Source organism: Lutjanus erythropterus, chromosome 3 (genome assembly GCF_056507025.1).
Source record: "Lutjanus erythropterus isolate fLutEry1 chromosome 3, fLutEry1.hap2, whole genome shotgun sequence".
Lineage (NCBI taxonomy): Eukaryota > Metazoa > Chordata > Actinopteri > Lutjaniformes > Lutjanidae > Lutjanus > Lutjanus erythropterus.
The window spans coordinates 44,424,774-44,439,501 of NC_139319.1; the positions used below are offsets into that span (position 1 = coordinate 44,424,774).

General features: G+C 40.2%; 1 protein-coding gene across 2 annotated transcripts in view; it reads left to right on the forward strand.

The window, feature by feature from the left end:
* The window catches only part of tenm3 (teneurin transmembrane protein 3), a 417,647-nt gene that overhangs the window by 397,582 nt on the left and 5,337 nt on the right, over positions 1 to 14,728 (forward strand). For both annotated transcript variants that reach the window (XM_084747609.1, XM_084747617.1), the window contains 10 exons: positions 6,375 to 6,572; positions 6,823 to 6,882; positions 7,408 to 7,752; positions 10,164 to 10,408; positions 10,492 to 10,673; positions 12,433 to 12,635; positions 13,244 to 13,354; positions 13,456 to 13,598; positions 13,712 to 13,836; positions 14,489 to 14,619. In XM_084747609.1, the coding sequence (XP_084603735.1) occupies positions 6,375 to 6,572; positions 6,823 to 6,882; positions 7,408 to 7,752; positions 10,164 to 10,408; positions 10,492 to 10,673; positions 12,433 to 12,635; positions 13,244 to 13,354; positions 13,456 to 13,598; positions 13,712 to 13,836; positions 14,489 to 14,619 (1,743 nt within the window). The remainder of the gene's footprint in view (positions 1 to 6,374; positions 6,573 to 6,822; positions 6,883 to 7,407; positions 7,753 to 10,163; positions 10,409 to 10,491; positions 10,674 to 12,432; positions 12,636 to 13,243; positions 13,355 to 13,455; positions 13,599 to 13,711; positions 13,837 to 14,488; positions 14,620 to 14,728) is intronic.

Below are 14,728 nucleotides of genomic sequence, written 5' to 3' on the forward strand. Positions count from 1 at the left end.
CAGACACTTTTTGTGTTTGTTAGCTTCAGGAAGACAGAGGGGCAGACAGACAGAGGCCGACACTAAGCAGCAGCGGGCCTTGTTTGTGCATGGTGAAAGAACGGAATGATAGAGAGAGATGGAGGAAGAGAGACAGAGAGGGATATTTAAGGCAGTGTGCAAAGACAGAGGTAGTACTGCAGAAACAAGGCCCAAGGGATGCTGGGAGCTTAGTTAAAGCATGTTAGACAGAGAGGCAGAGAGACAGAGACAGAGAGAGAAATAACAGCAATTGAGGATGAAGAGAGGAAGAATGACAGAAAGGGAGTGATAGAGTGTGAGAGACATGAGGAGAGAGAAAGAATGATGAGTGAAAGAAAAAGCGTGTTTTTATGTAGTAATACTTCCTATAGTCTCAGTGCATTTTACCAAAGATGCAATGCATCAAATGACAATAATATATTATTTAGTTAATTAATAATATAATTAAAAAAAATATGTCAATGAAACAATTAAATACATAAAACAAATATTGTTAATAATGAGGATTTGCTTCTCTAATTAAGTGTGACAATAATTTCTAACATTTAATCCCAGCCCCAAATCAAAACTACACATTTCTCCTCTTCCTTGTAGTTCTTTTTATCCATCTAGATAGTTTTGGTGTGAGTTGAAGTGTTTTGAGATATCAGCAGTAGAGATGTCTCTATCATGGGACTAAATGCCACTTGGCTTAAAGTGCCAAAAATACATTTAAAAAACCTCTGAGAACTTCTTTCTCTCTGCTCTACTACACCCCAGCAGTATCACCTTGCAGAAGGAAGCATGCATCTACTCATGCTCACATGTGGTCTGCTCATGCTCCTGACAGTGCATGAAGTGAACAGTAATGACGTCCTCCTCAGCTGAGCTGTGAAAGCCCCCTAAACCAAGACCAGAGTGTATTGAGACCAAGACAAGACCAAGACTTTGAGGGGTCTTTGAGGTCAAGTTTAATCTAAAGTAACCATGTACATTAGCTACATAGCTTTATGTGGCCTATCTCATCGTTTATCACAAGAAAAAAATGGAAGAAAAATGCAGGCAATTCCGAGACAAAACTGCAACCTTCAAAAAGCGATCTCAAGACCAAGCCTAACCTCGAGTACTACACCATGAAGCTGTAACCTCTTATCCATGAGTAGATGCACTCTTCCTTCTGCGTGGTGATATGGTTGGTGCAGTGTTGCGTAATTCAGTGAGCAAAAACTAGAAAAATTGAGGAGATAGAGGAAAGGTAGTATAGTGATGTCATTAACATGTTTATGTAAAATCATAAAGGAATCAAGGATGAAACCTTATTTAATGTTACAGTCATCTATCTGCTGCAGCCAGTGCTGACCATTCTTTTGATGAGCAGGACTGAACAGCTGAGGAGCTTGAGCAGAGATGAGACAGACAGCTGTGTAAACTTGGGTATCATCTGCAGAGAAAGGGAGCGAACGTAAGATGTAGTGTATGTATATTTATCTGTAGAGATACAGGCAGAAGGAGAAGCATCTGTTACAACAAGTTTGTGTGAGGAGCGATAAGCAAAGCACGAATCACCTCAGTAGACTGTCAATCAAGTGAATGCCCCCCGAACAAAGATCTGTTTAAAGGGCCGGTGTGTAGGATTTAGTGGCACCCTTCAGTGAGCTTGCAGATTGCAAAGTCCTCCCCTTACTCTCCCCTTCCAAGCGTGTAGGAGGACCTACGTTGGCTGCCAAACTTGCACAAAATAAAATTGAATTAAAAAAAGAATCAAATTGAAGTCCCTCGTTAGAAACAGTGTTTGGTTTGTCCATTCTTGGCTACTGTAGAAACATGATGGTTCAACATAGCGGCCACCATAGAAGAGGAGCTACTCCCTCTGTAGATTTAAAGGGCTCATTCTAAGGTGACAAAAACACAATTATAATTTTCAGGTGATTATACACTAATTAAAACACACTTATGAATCTAATATTCCATTTCTACCATATTCTGCCAATTGATCCTTGCAAATCTAACACATTGGACTTTAATGGGACAGTGACGTAATCATCAGACTTGGTTTAAGCATTTACGTTTGTTCTTCAATATGTTTGATAACATTGTCAACTCAAAGGTCCACCTGTCAGCTTGTATGGAGTTTTAAGCTGCATGTGAGTCTTCATTAGCAAACCAAGCTGACTCAGTCTTCATTGCCTGAGATGATGTGGAACACTGGTCATAGACAAACTGTGAATTTCTAATTACTCTTAAAAACAACTTGTAGCGCATTCTGATCAGATGTCCTTGTGTCGACAACATTGTTTGTTAGTGCGTCCCAAGTTGTACCAGATGATCTTTAGAAAAAACAGAAAAATTGTTACTGCTGAATGTCTCCTGATGGTTGTTGGTGGTGACAGTGGGCGTTTGGGCAAGACTGATGTTGCCAGAGCAGTTCCAAGTGTGGTCAGCAGACTATGGAGACATTACTAAGAGACTGGACAGTACAGCAGGAGACAAGGTTTGCATTTGACAGGTCATTATCTAGTACATCTTGCGCATGTACAGCTTGATTCTTGGAAATTGACTGCCGCTGTGCTGCTAGAATTTTGATCTGATCAGACTGTTAGGAATTGTCTCCATGGCGATGGTACGAGAGCCAGACGTCCGTTCACAGGCCCTGTTCTCACTGCAGAACACTGCAGCATGATTGAACTTTGCATATGAACACCAGAAATGACAACCTCATCACTGAAGGCTGCTCCTCTTCACAGATGAGAGTAGGTTTACTGTTTCAGGCTCATATTCTTTGCCCTTTCATCACATGATTCCAGGTTACTTAATGTCCCTTTGCACACAGTTCTCCTAAAGGTCAGGGAGTAATAAAACTATATATTTTTTGGTTCAAATTTGATTGATGTGTAGAAAAAGAAGTTTAGTATGACGAAACGTGATTTATTTAGACATTTTGGTCATCTCTACAAATATATATTAATTAGACCTTAGAAGAGTGGTAAACTTTTCATGGCAGTGTTTTTTTCATATTCCATATGTAAGTCTATATTGTGAGCTGGAGCCCAAGAAAAAGAAAACAGACAGGGATAACTTTCACAAAAAATAAAGACTGATTTTTTTTCTGCCTGACACATTTGAGAGAAAAAAAAAAGAACAGATTGTAGTCAATGATGAATAAAACAAGAGAAACTGACAAAGGAGAGGGGACTGAAGTAAAAACAAGTGAAAGAGAAAGAAACAGAAGGAGGAGTAAAGAAGGGCACAAAACAAGAGACAAAACAGGAGGAGTGAAGAAGAGTCAAAGAGAAAGAAGAGCGATCATTCCCCCAGTGAATAAATGAGCCATATTCTATTATTCCATGTGTCACTCCATGCTCATTCTCACCTTCTCCTGCACTTGTTTTCGTTCACTTCCTTCCTCCATCTGTCACTTTTCCCCTTGCTGAAACTACTTATGGAAGCCTTTTTTGGGAAACAAAGTGTCTGAAATGCACAGAGGCCTACTGTATGCACAAAATCTAACTGCATATTTATAGCTGCGGCATATTATGATTTATGATGAACCTTATCAGCATCGACTGGACGATGTGCTCATGCTACTGTGAACTGATTATTTCACTGTGGAGATTTTTAGCTGTTGGTGCTTAGTACACAATCTTTTACTATGAGCAGAGAGGAGTAGAAAACAGGCTGGTTTTAGCTCCCCTTCCTATTTTATACTGTTTACAAGGTTCATTATTAGAAGGTTGTGTGTTAGCTCAGTTTATGTGAATTATTAATGTTAAAATGCCCTCTGTGTTGAGTGGACAGACTTCTCTAAAAGCAGGTGTTTTATGGCCATATTTTTTCACAGTAAAAACTTAAGTCACACCATCACTAAGACTCTCATCATCATAAACTAACCCAGTGCTTCCTGATCCAGAGCCACTGCAGGGGTGGAGTGTGGATGATCAGGGGAGAAACAAAGCTGAGTGAATATGAGTTATGTAGGGGAAATAAACAAACAAGTGTTTGTTGATGCTATCATTCTGACCTTTATTTCATTAAAATTCAACTCTTGAATCCTTTTTTATCAGTCACCCCAATTCTTATTAATGATAGATAAAAATTTTGTGATGTAGGGGCTGAACTTTTTTTGGTGTCTAAAGAGGGGCATGGCAGAAAAAGGTTTGGAACCACTGAACTAACCTGTAATCCAGTGTACCACAGATGTACAGTGTTGACTGGCTGGTCCAATCCTCTCTGCAGTTGGCCTGAAGCCAAAGATCTCTTCTTTTGCCGTCCTTTGCTCTTTGGGGAATTGAAGACAATTGTGTTTTTGTGATTGTTTGATGTACAAAATGTGACACAGCAGCCTTTAGGCATGGTGTCACTGGTTTTTTTTAAACTCGGCGCCTGCACTTTCACAGAATTTGTTCTCACCCAAAAAGGAAAGTGAAAAGTGGCCATCCAGCAGTTTAAATTACATAATTGTGTTGGTTTTTTTTCCAGTGGGACTTATATTTTTCAAAAGTTGATCTGAGAGATCTGTGCCCAAGTTTCAGACAAATAAAAATTCAATTGAGTTCACAATGTAAGAATTAAACTTGGCCTCAAGCTGCTTTAAAGCAAATATGCAAAATTGCAAAAAAGCACTGAATTGCCCCCTCATGGGGCGGTTTAGTAGGTGAACAGAATCAGGTATTAAGCACTTCTCTGACCTGTTAAATTGGAGGTCAGGGTGATCTTAACTGCGTGCCTGAGGCAAAGAGCAGACACTCAGGAGAGCTTGGTGTTTCACAGTTAAAGAGTTTTCCTGCCACTGTCCCTCCTTATAGATTAGATGTGCGTTCTCCTCACATTTCACATCAATGTCCAATGAGGGAAGCTGCAGGAGGCTCCCAGAGGACTCTGAAAGTGATGGCTTCGTCTTTTGTTTTGGACAACTGGAGGAAATTGGTGTCACATTATTCTACAAACCCGTCCACTTCTCCTCATTCCGTTGCGGACCCACAGTGCGTGCACTAAACTCTGAGCCCCAGTGCGATGTGGGAGAAATGCCCATGGGACAAATTAAGTTGCAGGGCATCCAAGTTGAGGAAAACATGTTGTGTCATGTTTTAGTGTGAAAGCAGTTTCCTTGACTGGTGCTGCCATATCTGCCTGATATAAGAGATGTTGGGCTTTTTTCCTGAAGGTTAGTTGAAAATGTACAGGCCATAGCCTATTCACTAATCTGTTTTTTTTTTTTCAGAATGGTTTCATAACTGTCCTTGCTTCCTTTGTGCTTTTGTGTGACTGTTCAATAACATCCACACCTGTGGTCCAGTTCCACAGAAGCATAATCATCAGGACCATCAGTCATCAGGACCAGAATCTGGCACTAACAAAGCGGTGCTATTCAATCAAAAACAAATTATTACTTCTAAATAACAATCTAGAATGTAGAAGGCCAAACTAGTCCAGTCTTTTTCAACACATCACTTGTATTTATTTATGTGATTTTTTTTCAGTGAATTATTTGTGTTTTTATTCAAGGGTATAAACATATACAGTATAAATACTGTACAGTACATTAAGGTCCCTGCAGGGAAATTTGTCTTGGCCTCAGATGGTACACACATATTGCTGTCTCAATAGTAATAACAATTAATGCAGCCAGAAGAACAAATATGTTTGTATTTGTTGTGAAAAAAGCACCTGTGGAGTCTTGGTGGACAAACTCTCTGTTATTTCCAAAAATTTAAAAAGCCTTTATTGGTCCATGGCTAGACAAAGTAAAAAAAAAAAAAAATCACATTTCAGGTGCAAAGGTCATGAAAATACACATCATTATATCATCAACAGCATCAATCAGCAAAACTGTTCAACCAAAAGTTTACACAAGATAAAGAGCACAATCTATGAAACAAATACATACCAAATGAATAAAGAGAAAAAGGGAAAGAAAAGGAAAAAATGGGTACCTGTTTAAAAGAAATAACTGAAAAGTTAACTGTGAAATGAGACAAAATAGAAAATGCTCACAGTCTATACGCTATATCACAATTAGTGATAATTATCAAGGAGTAATTATTAACAATTAGTACATATACTATATTAGGTTAAGCTGTCATCACTATTCATAAGGGACTAAAGACATGTTGCCAATTTTGCAAAAGCCAAGAAGAGTTTATGACCTCAGAACAGACAGCTTTAGTTCAGCTGAACCATTTATAGAAAAGACTTGGAGTCACACCACACATTTGGTGGAAAAGACAATTATAATGCAAATATTATTATTAGTAGTAGTAGCAGTAGTAGTTAAATGGTGTCACAGTATGTTCTAAATATTGTGTAAATATAATTTGTGTCTTTTACTGTTCTGATGGCATGTTCTGTGTTCCTCTGCTCTGCGCTCTCTCTTACAGTCCATGGTGTTGCTGCTGCACAGCCAGCACCAGTACATCTTCGACTACGACTCAGGGGACCGTCTGTCAGCGGTCACCATGCCCAGCGTGGCGCGCCACACCATGCAGACCATCAGATCCATAGGATACTACAGGAACATCTACACCCCCCCAGAGAGCAATGCCTCGGTTACTGTGGACTACTCTGAGGATGGACAGGTGTGTGGCTGTGTGCGTGTGTGTGTGTGTGTATGTTAGAGGGCTGTTTTTTTTCTTGGTAACAATAACTCAGTGTAATATATCTCTTATGCTTTAAGAAGACATTATAGTTCTTTTTGTCACTGCCAATCTACAGTAAATTGTTTCATGATGTGAAGAAGCCCTACATTTTTTGCAAGTCATCATCATCATCATTTGAACGATGTTAAGGACAAACTGCTCATCTCCACCTTTTTCTCTCCTCCTCCAGCTCCTCAGAGTCGCCCATCTTGGCACTGGTCGACGTATACTGTACAAATATCGCAGACAGGTACATGAATTTATGCTTCACACAGTGATCATAATTAATTATCTGTTTAAAAAGTCATTATTAAGACTTATTCCTATGTAAATGTATGTTTTTAATATGTCTGTTTTCAAGTACATGTGTAGTTATGGTTATAGTCGAATTATCCTACCCTTTCTATTTCAAGCAAAATTCAGCTTTATTCTTCAATTATTAATTGTTATTTTCATTTCAGTCAAAACATGTGAATAGTTACATATTGTCAGTACATATAAATAATATTTCTTTTCCCCCAAGATCCTGAACAGGATAATGGGATGTATAGCATAGAATAGAATAGAATGGATGTAAAGAAGAGTTGTTTTATCATCGAGACTCTGTTTGATGTAATTGAAAGCCATGGCAGAGAAAGATCAATACAGCCTGTACATGAGGAACCGTTAAGAGAAAAGAGTTTGGTGGCCCAGAGGGAGGTGGTGTGGTGTGCACAATTAGCAGCTTGCAGCAGAGAATGAACAGGGACTCTGACTTTTTTCTTTGTGTCATCAGAACAAGCTGGCAGAGATCCTCTACGACTCAACACGGGTCAGTTTCACGTACGACGAGACCGCCGGCGTGCTTAAGACGGTCAACCTGCAGAGTGAAGGCTTCATCTGCTCCATCAGGTACCGCCAGATCGGCCCGCTGGTTGACCGGCAGATATTCCGCTTCAGCGAGGACGGGATGGTGAACGCACGTTTTGACTACACCTATGACAACAGCTTCAGAGTCACCAGCATGCAGGCCGTCATCAATGAGACGCCGCTGCCCATCGATCTCTATCAGTTTGATGATATATCTGGGAAGGTGGAGCAGTTTGGGAAGTTTGGAGTCATCTATTATGATATCAATCAGGTAAGACAGGTATCGCTGGGGTGATTTAGACTGTCCTTAAATGATGGATAAGTAAGACACAGTACCTCATACATCTTGATATGGTGGATCAGTCATAAAATTTGAGGTGATGCTGATTTTAATCTAATATTTAAAAAGACAGATCATCATACAGCCACAGTCAGAATGGTTAACGGTGGAATTAATAGGATTTGTCAGTTGCTGTTTGTAAATGCAGCAGAGAGGTGGACAAGTCTCATTCTCAGGACGTCAAATGCTGACGTTTTGGGTAAAGTGTCCTGAGCAGCAAAAAAAGAAAAAAGAAGCTATGGATGGAGGGTGAGGTCTCTGTGGGTGCTGGATGAAGATTGAAGGGGACTATATTTGTATGACTCTGTGTATTGTTTTTTGGAAAATCCTGTGTAGTTTTTTTTTGTCTCTGTGTGAAGAATACATTTTTGTTAGGTACAGGGGTTACTCATGGGGCTAGAGCATGATATCACAACGTTTTCTACATTACTGATGATATGACATATATTTGGTATGACATTGTATTTGCATTATGTTTTGCAAATGCCAACAAAAATACATCCCTGAAGAACAGCAACCAGTACATTTGCCCACTGTTTTTATTCACACTGTTTAATCTGGAAACAAAATATGGTTCCACAAGTAATCAAATTAAGCGTAATTTGTGAAATAAATTAAATGAGCATGATCAACTTTGATATTGATGTTCAAAATGCAGGTTCTGCTTGTAGAAAACACAATTCCATATCAAATCAAGTACTTCCTAAAGTAGCAGCAGCCTGTGCAAAATATCCTGGATGTTGCAGCTGCAGTCCAGAGAAGAAGAGTTAATGAAAAAAAAAAAAAAGGAAGCAGACAGCAAAACAAAAATCACATGTCTGCAGCAGAAGGTGAAAAGCCTGTCTTTCTGAACAGATCATCATCTGTTCTTTGGAAGTATTTTGGATTCAGGGCAAGTGATGTTAAGCAAGAATAAATCATATGCAGAGAGTGCAGAGACTTGTGTCTGTGCTGACTAACAACCAACAGCAGCTCCCTAACTACCTGAAAAAAAAAAAAAAACACAAGCTGCAGTACAATGAATGCATGAAAGCTAAGAAGAATACCATCCATACTCTTATATATAAAAACGAGAGCAAGCCTATGGCAAGGAAGAACTTCCTTTGAACTGTCAGAAACCTCGAGCAGATCCAGTCTCTTTACTAAAGGTGGGGACGATCCACTGGAACCAGAAAGAGAGAGTGGAAGGGGAGGTGGAGGACGGAGGGAGGAAAGAGGACGTACAGCAGCACAATGCAACTTTTATTTTAGGATTCACGGTAAAAATAATGGTGCAAAAGTGATAGCAATATATAATACTGACACCACTACCATTACTACCACCTTATAATAATGATAATAATAATGATAATAATGATAATGAGGCAGAAGTACGTGTAGAAAGTGGAAGAAGACGAGAGCACAAAACTACAGTGAGAGACAGATGTGGAGTTAGTAACAAGCATTGGTGGGGTAAGAGTGCTTTAAGATAGAGAAGGAGAGCCAGCCCTAACTATAAACTTTGTCACGGAGGAAAGTCGGAGGTTTGCACTTAAAGTGATGGTTCACCCAAAGATGAAAATTTGCTCAGTATCTACTCAGCCCTGCTGATGTGAAGATGGGTGAAGATCTCCAGTTCACAAAACACTCCTAGAGCTTCAGTAGAAAACAGCGTTGCAGCCAAATCCAGTACAATTGAAGTGAATGGAGACCAGTTTTAAAATGTAAAGAAAGAACAAAGAAGAAAGAAGGTGTCTGTAGTGAAAGCATCTCTCTTTATTTAATGTTGGGTAAAAAAGTTTTGGTACAATTCTATTTATATTTTGCTTCTATGAAATGCACTGTGAGTAAGGACCAGTCTTATTTTCACGCACAGATTTGTGCATTAGCAACATGAAAATGAGCACAGTGCTGTGTTTATTTAAATGGGAAAGTGCAATAAAAATAGATATGTTTGTCGCTAAAACTAATGAATAATCCTGATAAATAATTGTGATCTCAATATTGAAATAAAAATAATCATGATTATCATTTTGTCTGTAAAAACAAAATATATTCAAAAATGGTAAATGGGTAAAAGTAGCAGGAGTTAATCTCCCCCAGGTTTGTTGCCACAGACCAACATTTCTCAGTGAGAACATACCTCGAACCCTCACTGACAACTGTTTTAACTTTCAGTTTGATTCTTAGGTGTGATTTTGAGATGCTTAATAAACACAGGTCCTGAGTTCTGTGTGTGATTTGTTTCATATGAGTGGCCTGTCTTGTCTGGTCAGTCCTGTATCGTCTGATCAGCAGGGCTGTTTGTCAGTGTAGGAAGTAAAAACTGTCGATGTTCTGAACTCGTCCTCTGTCTGTCTCAGATCATCTCCACAGCAGTGATGACCTACACCAAACACTTCGACCAACACGGACGCATCAAGGAGATCCAGTATGAGATCTTCAGGTCTCTGATGTACTGGATCACCATTCAGTACGACAACATGGGCAGAGTCACCAAGCGGGAGATCAAGATCGGACCGTTTGCCAACACAACCAAATATGGTTACGAGTATGATGTTGATGGACAACTGCAGACGGTGTCTCTCAATGAGAAGATGATGTGGAGGTAGGATTGTGACATTAATCTGAAAAGAGACACTGTTACTTGATGATACAAAATATTAATAATTCAATTTTCTGGCCCTCCAGGTATAATTATGACCTGAATGGTAACCTGCATCTGCTGAACCCTGGGAACAGCGGGCGGTTGACCCCTCTACGCTACGATCTGAGGGACAGAATCACTCGCCTGGGAGACGTCCAGTACAGGCTGGATGAAGACGGGTTCCTGAGACAGAGAGGAGCCGAGATATTTGAATACAACTCCAAAGGTGGGAATTAGTCTTTTGTACTCAGTATTTTGGTGGTTCAACAAGGAAACCTTGACTTGTGTCTCATAGCTGTCAGTTTGTCAGCTGTGGAACAGTTTAAGTAAGAGTGGATGCTCCTCTCTTGCTGTCTGTTTCCTCAAAGGTCAGCACTGTCAAGACAGCTTTTTTTTGGACAACAGCGCAAACTTGTGTCAGAGTTCACCAAAGTTGAACACAAAAGACTTGCCTGGATTTACACTATGTTCCAGTCAAAGTCAAAAATTGGAATTTCCTAGTTGAAGTTTTCCACTTCCGTCCTCCCAGCGTTCCAGGTGCATGACACAAACCTTTAAAAGAAAACATCACTGACCATGACATACTGATAATTTTTTAGACTTCTGCCACTAGTGCACTTGGTGTTAATTAAAAAGACAGCCATTTTTGAATGGGAAATTTGCCTCTTTTGCACAGATGCAAACCATTTGCAATATCCCTGCAACAGTTTTTTTCCGCTACTTATAAATCCAAGACTTTGTAACGTGAGCACACGGCTTTGGAGGAAATAAACAAATTGAATCCTGTCACCCGTGGGGCAACTTCATTCTTCTGTCAGATCCTACATAGTAATACTGAGTTAAGCTCAACAGAATACAAGCAGGCATGGGCAGACGAGTTGGTTATAGAGGTAACCGATGAGGTCTGGGATGCATGTTTGAATAGTGTGCGTGATTGTTTGGTTAATGCCAGGCACAGCCTTATTCAATTCAAGATGGTACATAGACTCTACTATTCCAGAGAAAAACTGCACACCTTTTTTTCCAATGTTTCTCTTGTCTGTAATCGATGTAAACATTCGGTTAGGTTAACACATGCTCTCTGGTCATGCAGTAAACTTTACACATACTGGAAAGGTCTCTTTCATTGTTTCTCTGAGGCCGTTGGGAGGCATTGGGATCCTGATCCCCTTGTAGCCATTCTTGGTGCAACTAGGTTGCTTGTTTCTGCCAATAAGTAATACAGTGTTCTTTTCCTTGTTTGTCTGTCTGTCTTATGTTTTTGAAAAAAAGATGACCTTTTCAATGAAAATGAGCGACATAAATTTATGTTATTTGTAGACTATGTTCCCACATTTTTCTTGTCATTTTGGCACAGAGTAACTTTTGTGCAGAGACGATGTCTTTCACAGATTGTTTCCATCCTGTGACATCAGTTTACATGCAGAACAGTTTTTTACTATATGACAGTATGTACTATTTTAAATAAATAAAGGGAGGAATATTTTCTGTTGCCTTTTAGTCGATGGGTCACAGTTTACAGTTGTACTTCAATGTGTGCTGGCAATTTTGTCAGACAAGTGCTTCATCATGAAGGTGGGGTAGACAGATTTACAGATGGGAACTCCAACTTCGTGTAGTGTTCCATGGTGCTTTTTCATGTCGGAGTTCGGAAGCTTTTGACTTCCAAGTTGTGTGGAGCACAGCTTTACTTTTCCCCTGTGACTGAGGGGATTCCAAAGAAATGAATCAACTCTGTTAACTCTGTTAAAGTCAGAGTGACAGAGCCTTAACCCCAGTTTGACTTCGCTTAATATGACATTAACAACAACATAACACCACTGTCAAATTCCCATTGACCTAAGTTTTCGTTTGTAAATTTTTTTTTTTTTTGTGATTTATACCACTGGGAACCACCAAAGTCTGTGATTTTGAAGTTCTAGATATGGTAGCCTTAACATACAGCTTCCTGTCCTCATTCTTGCTTTCTGTCATCTGTGATTCAGGTCTTCTAGTTCGTGTCTACAGTAAAGCGGCCAGCTGGACCATACAGTACCGTTATGATGGTCTGGGTCGACGTGTGGCATCTAGAAACAGTCTGGGCCAACACCTGCAGTTCTTCTACGCTGACCTGAACTACCCCACCAGGATCACTCACGTCTACAACCACTCCAGCTCAGAGATCACGTCCTTTTACTACGATCTGCAGGTAGCCACGCCGAAAAAGTCATTCCGAGTATGGCCGTTTTATTGTGAACATGTTGCATTTGGTCAAAACTTGACAAGAAAAAGAAGGCAAAATAATGTGATTTATTTTCCAAACTCCAGCTAGAGGCAGGCAAAACACTGAATATGGAGCCTTTCTCTGGACAGTGCTCTCGCTGACTGCTATTTATGAGTCACTTTTGGTTTTCACTCTCAACTTTTGATTTATGATAGTCTATGTGGAGCAGGTTTCCCTCCAGTGACTACAGGGGAAACATGGTGAAAGTACAGCATCTCAATTAGAGAAGAGAGGACGCTTTCGTCTGTAGCAGCTCCACTTCATCACTTAAAAATATTGTTGCAAAACTCTTCTGCTCCTTTAAATGCTTCACAGGTCAGAAAGCCTGCAGGAGATGAACTTGTTTTACTGTGATTAATATAGATAATGAATCAGCAGCAGCAAGACCCACGATAATTAAAAATAATAGTAACATCATTAGTTACAGCCCGTCTATCAGCACATGGGGATAATAGAATACAACAGTTATAAGAAATCTCATCTTCATTATTGTTGTCATATTCATGATGTGTATAATGTTTCTTGTTGCACAGGGCCACGTGTTTGCTATGGAGATCAGCAGTGGAGAGGAGTTTTATATTGCATGCGACAACACAGGGACCCCACTGGCTGTCTTCAGCAACAATGGGCTGTTGCTAAAACAGGTACAAATGAGCTTTTTTCGTGAATATGTGTTCAAATTTTATGACTGAAGTGGTTTCGTGTCTCCATGTCAGATCATAAATCTCTGTTTGTGCGTGTGTAGGTGCAGTACACAGCGTATGGTGAGGTGTACTTTGATTCCAACCCTGACTTTGTGCTGGTAATTGGTTTCCACGGAGGCCTGTACGATCCTCTGACACGACTGCTGCACTTCGGAGACAGAGACTACGACATCCCCGCTGGGAGGTAGGCAGCCTGCCACTGTTTTCAATCCAAGCACGAGGCGGGGATTCTGTTTAACGGCGCCCTGTTCCAGCTTTGTCGGTGTCCTGTCTGACCAGAGTGTGTTTGTTCTGAAGGTGGACCACTCCTGACATCAGCACATGGACACGTGTTGGCAAAGACCCCCAGCCCTTCAACCTCTACATGTTCCGAGGCAACAACCCCATCAGCAAGATTCATCAGGTCAAAGAATATGTCACAGGTAACAAGAGACATTTCCACAGCATTAAAACACTCTTTACATCTAGATGGTCCATCAGAGAAACTGAAGCAGGAGTTTTCAATGGTTGCAAACCACATCCTCTTAAAGTATCGGTGTCCCACAGAGCACCATGCAGGGTCCCCTTCTGTTCACCAGGTTTAATATTTTTACTTAATATAAATTCAGTAAATTTGGGTTATACACTGAACTAAAAACATGTTCATGCATATTTGCATGCATCTTGCATTTTTAAAAGTTAGAACAATCATGAAAGAAATATCATGTTTTATTTAATCATTCTTGATAATTATAGTGGATGGTTCTATGAATTCTTAAAAATGCAGGCCATCCCACTTTACATACAGTACTGATAAAATTTAAGGTTGTATTTTCCATCTGCCAGGTGGAAGTTTATGATAGAGATATGAAATGATCCAGCGTTTGAGTTTGGATTGTAGTAAACCGCAACAATGTGAAGCTTTTAATCTTTATTAAGGTTTGTCCAGAATTATTATGTATTTCTTATCACACTTTGTTCAGCTGGTGCTTCTGTTGAGTGCTAATCATCAAAGCGACATGCCTGAACTCACTCGTCTCTTCTTCTCTCCGTCTCCTCTCCACATCCGTCACTCCTCCTCCTCCTTCTCTGTAGATGTCAATATCTGGTTGGTCACGTTTGGCTTCCACCTCCACAACGCGATCCCAGGATTCCCCATTCCCAAGTTTGACCTGACGCAGCCGTCACTGGAGATGAAAAAGAGCCAGCTGTGGGATGACCTGCCCGTATGTATCCTAAGATAGAAATGAGCATGAGCAGCAACCCCCTGTTGTATTAGCGGCCTGCAGACGACTCTGTCAACACCATTAATGTGCAAATCCAAACGGAGCAGAA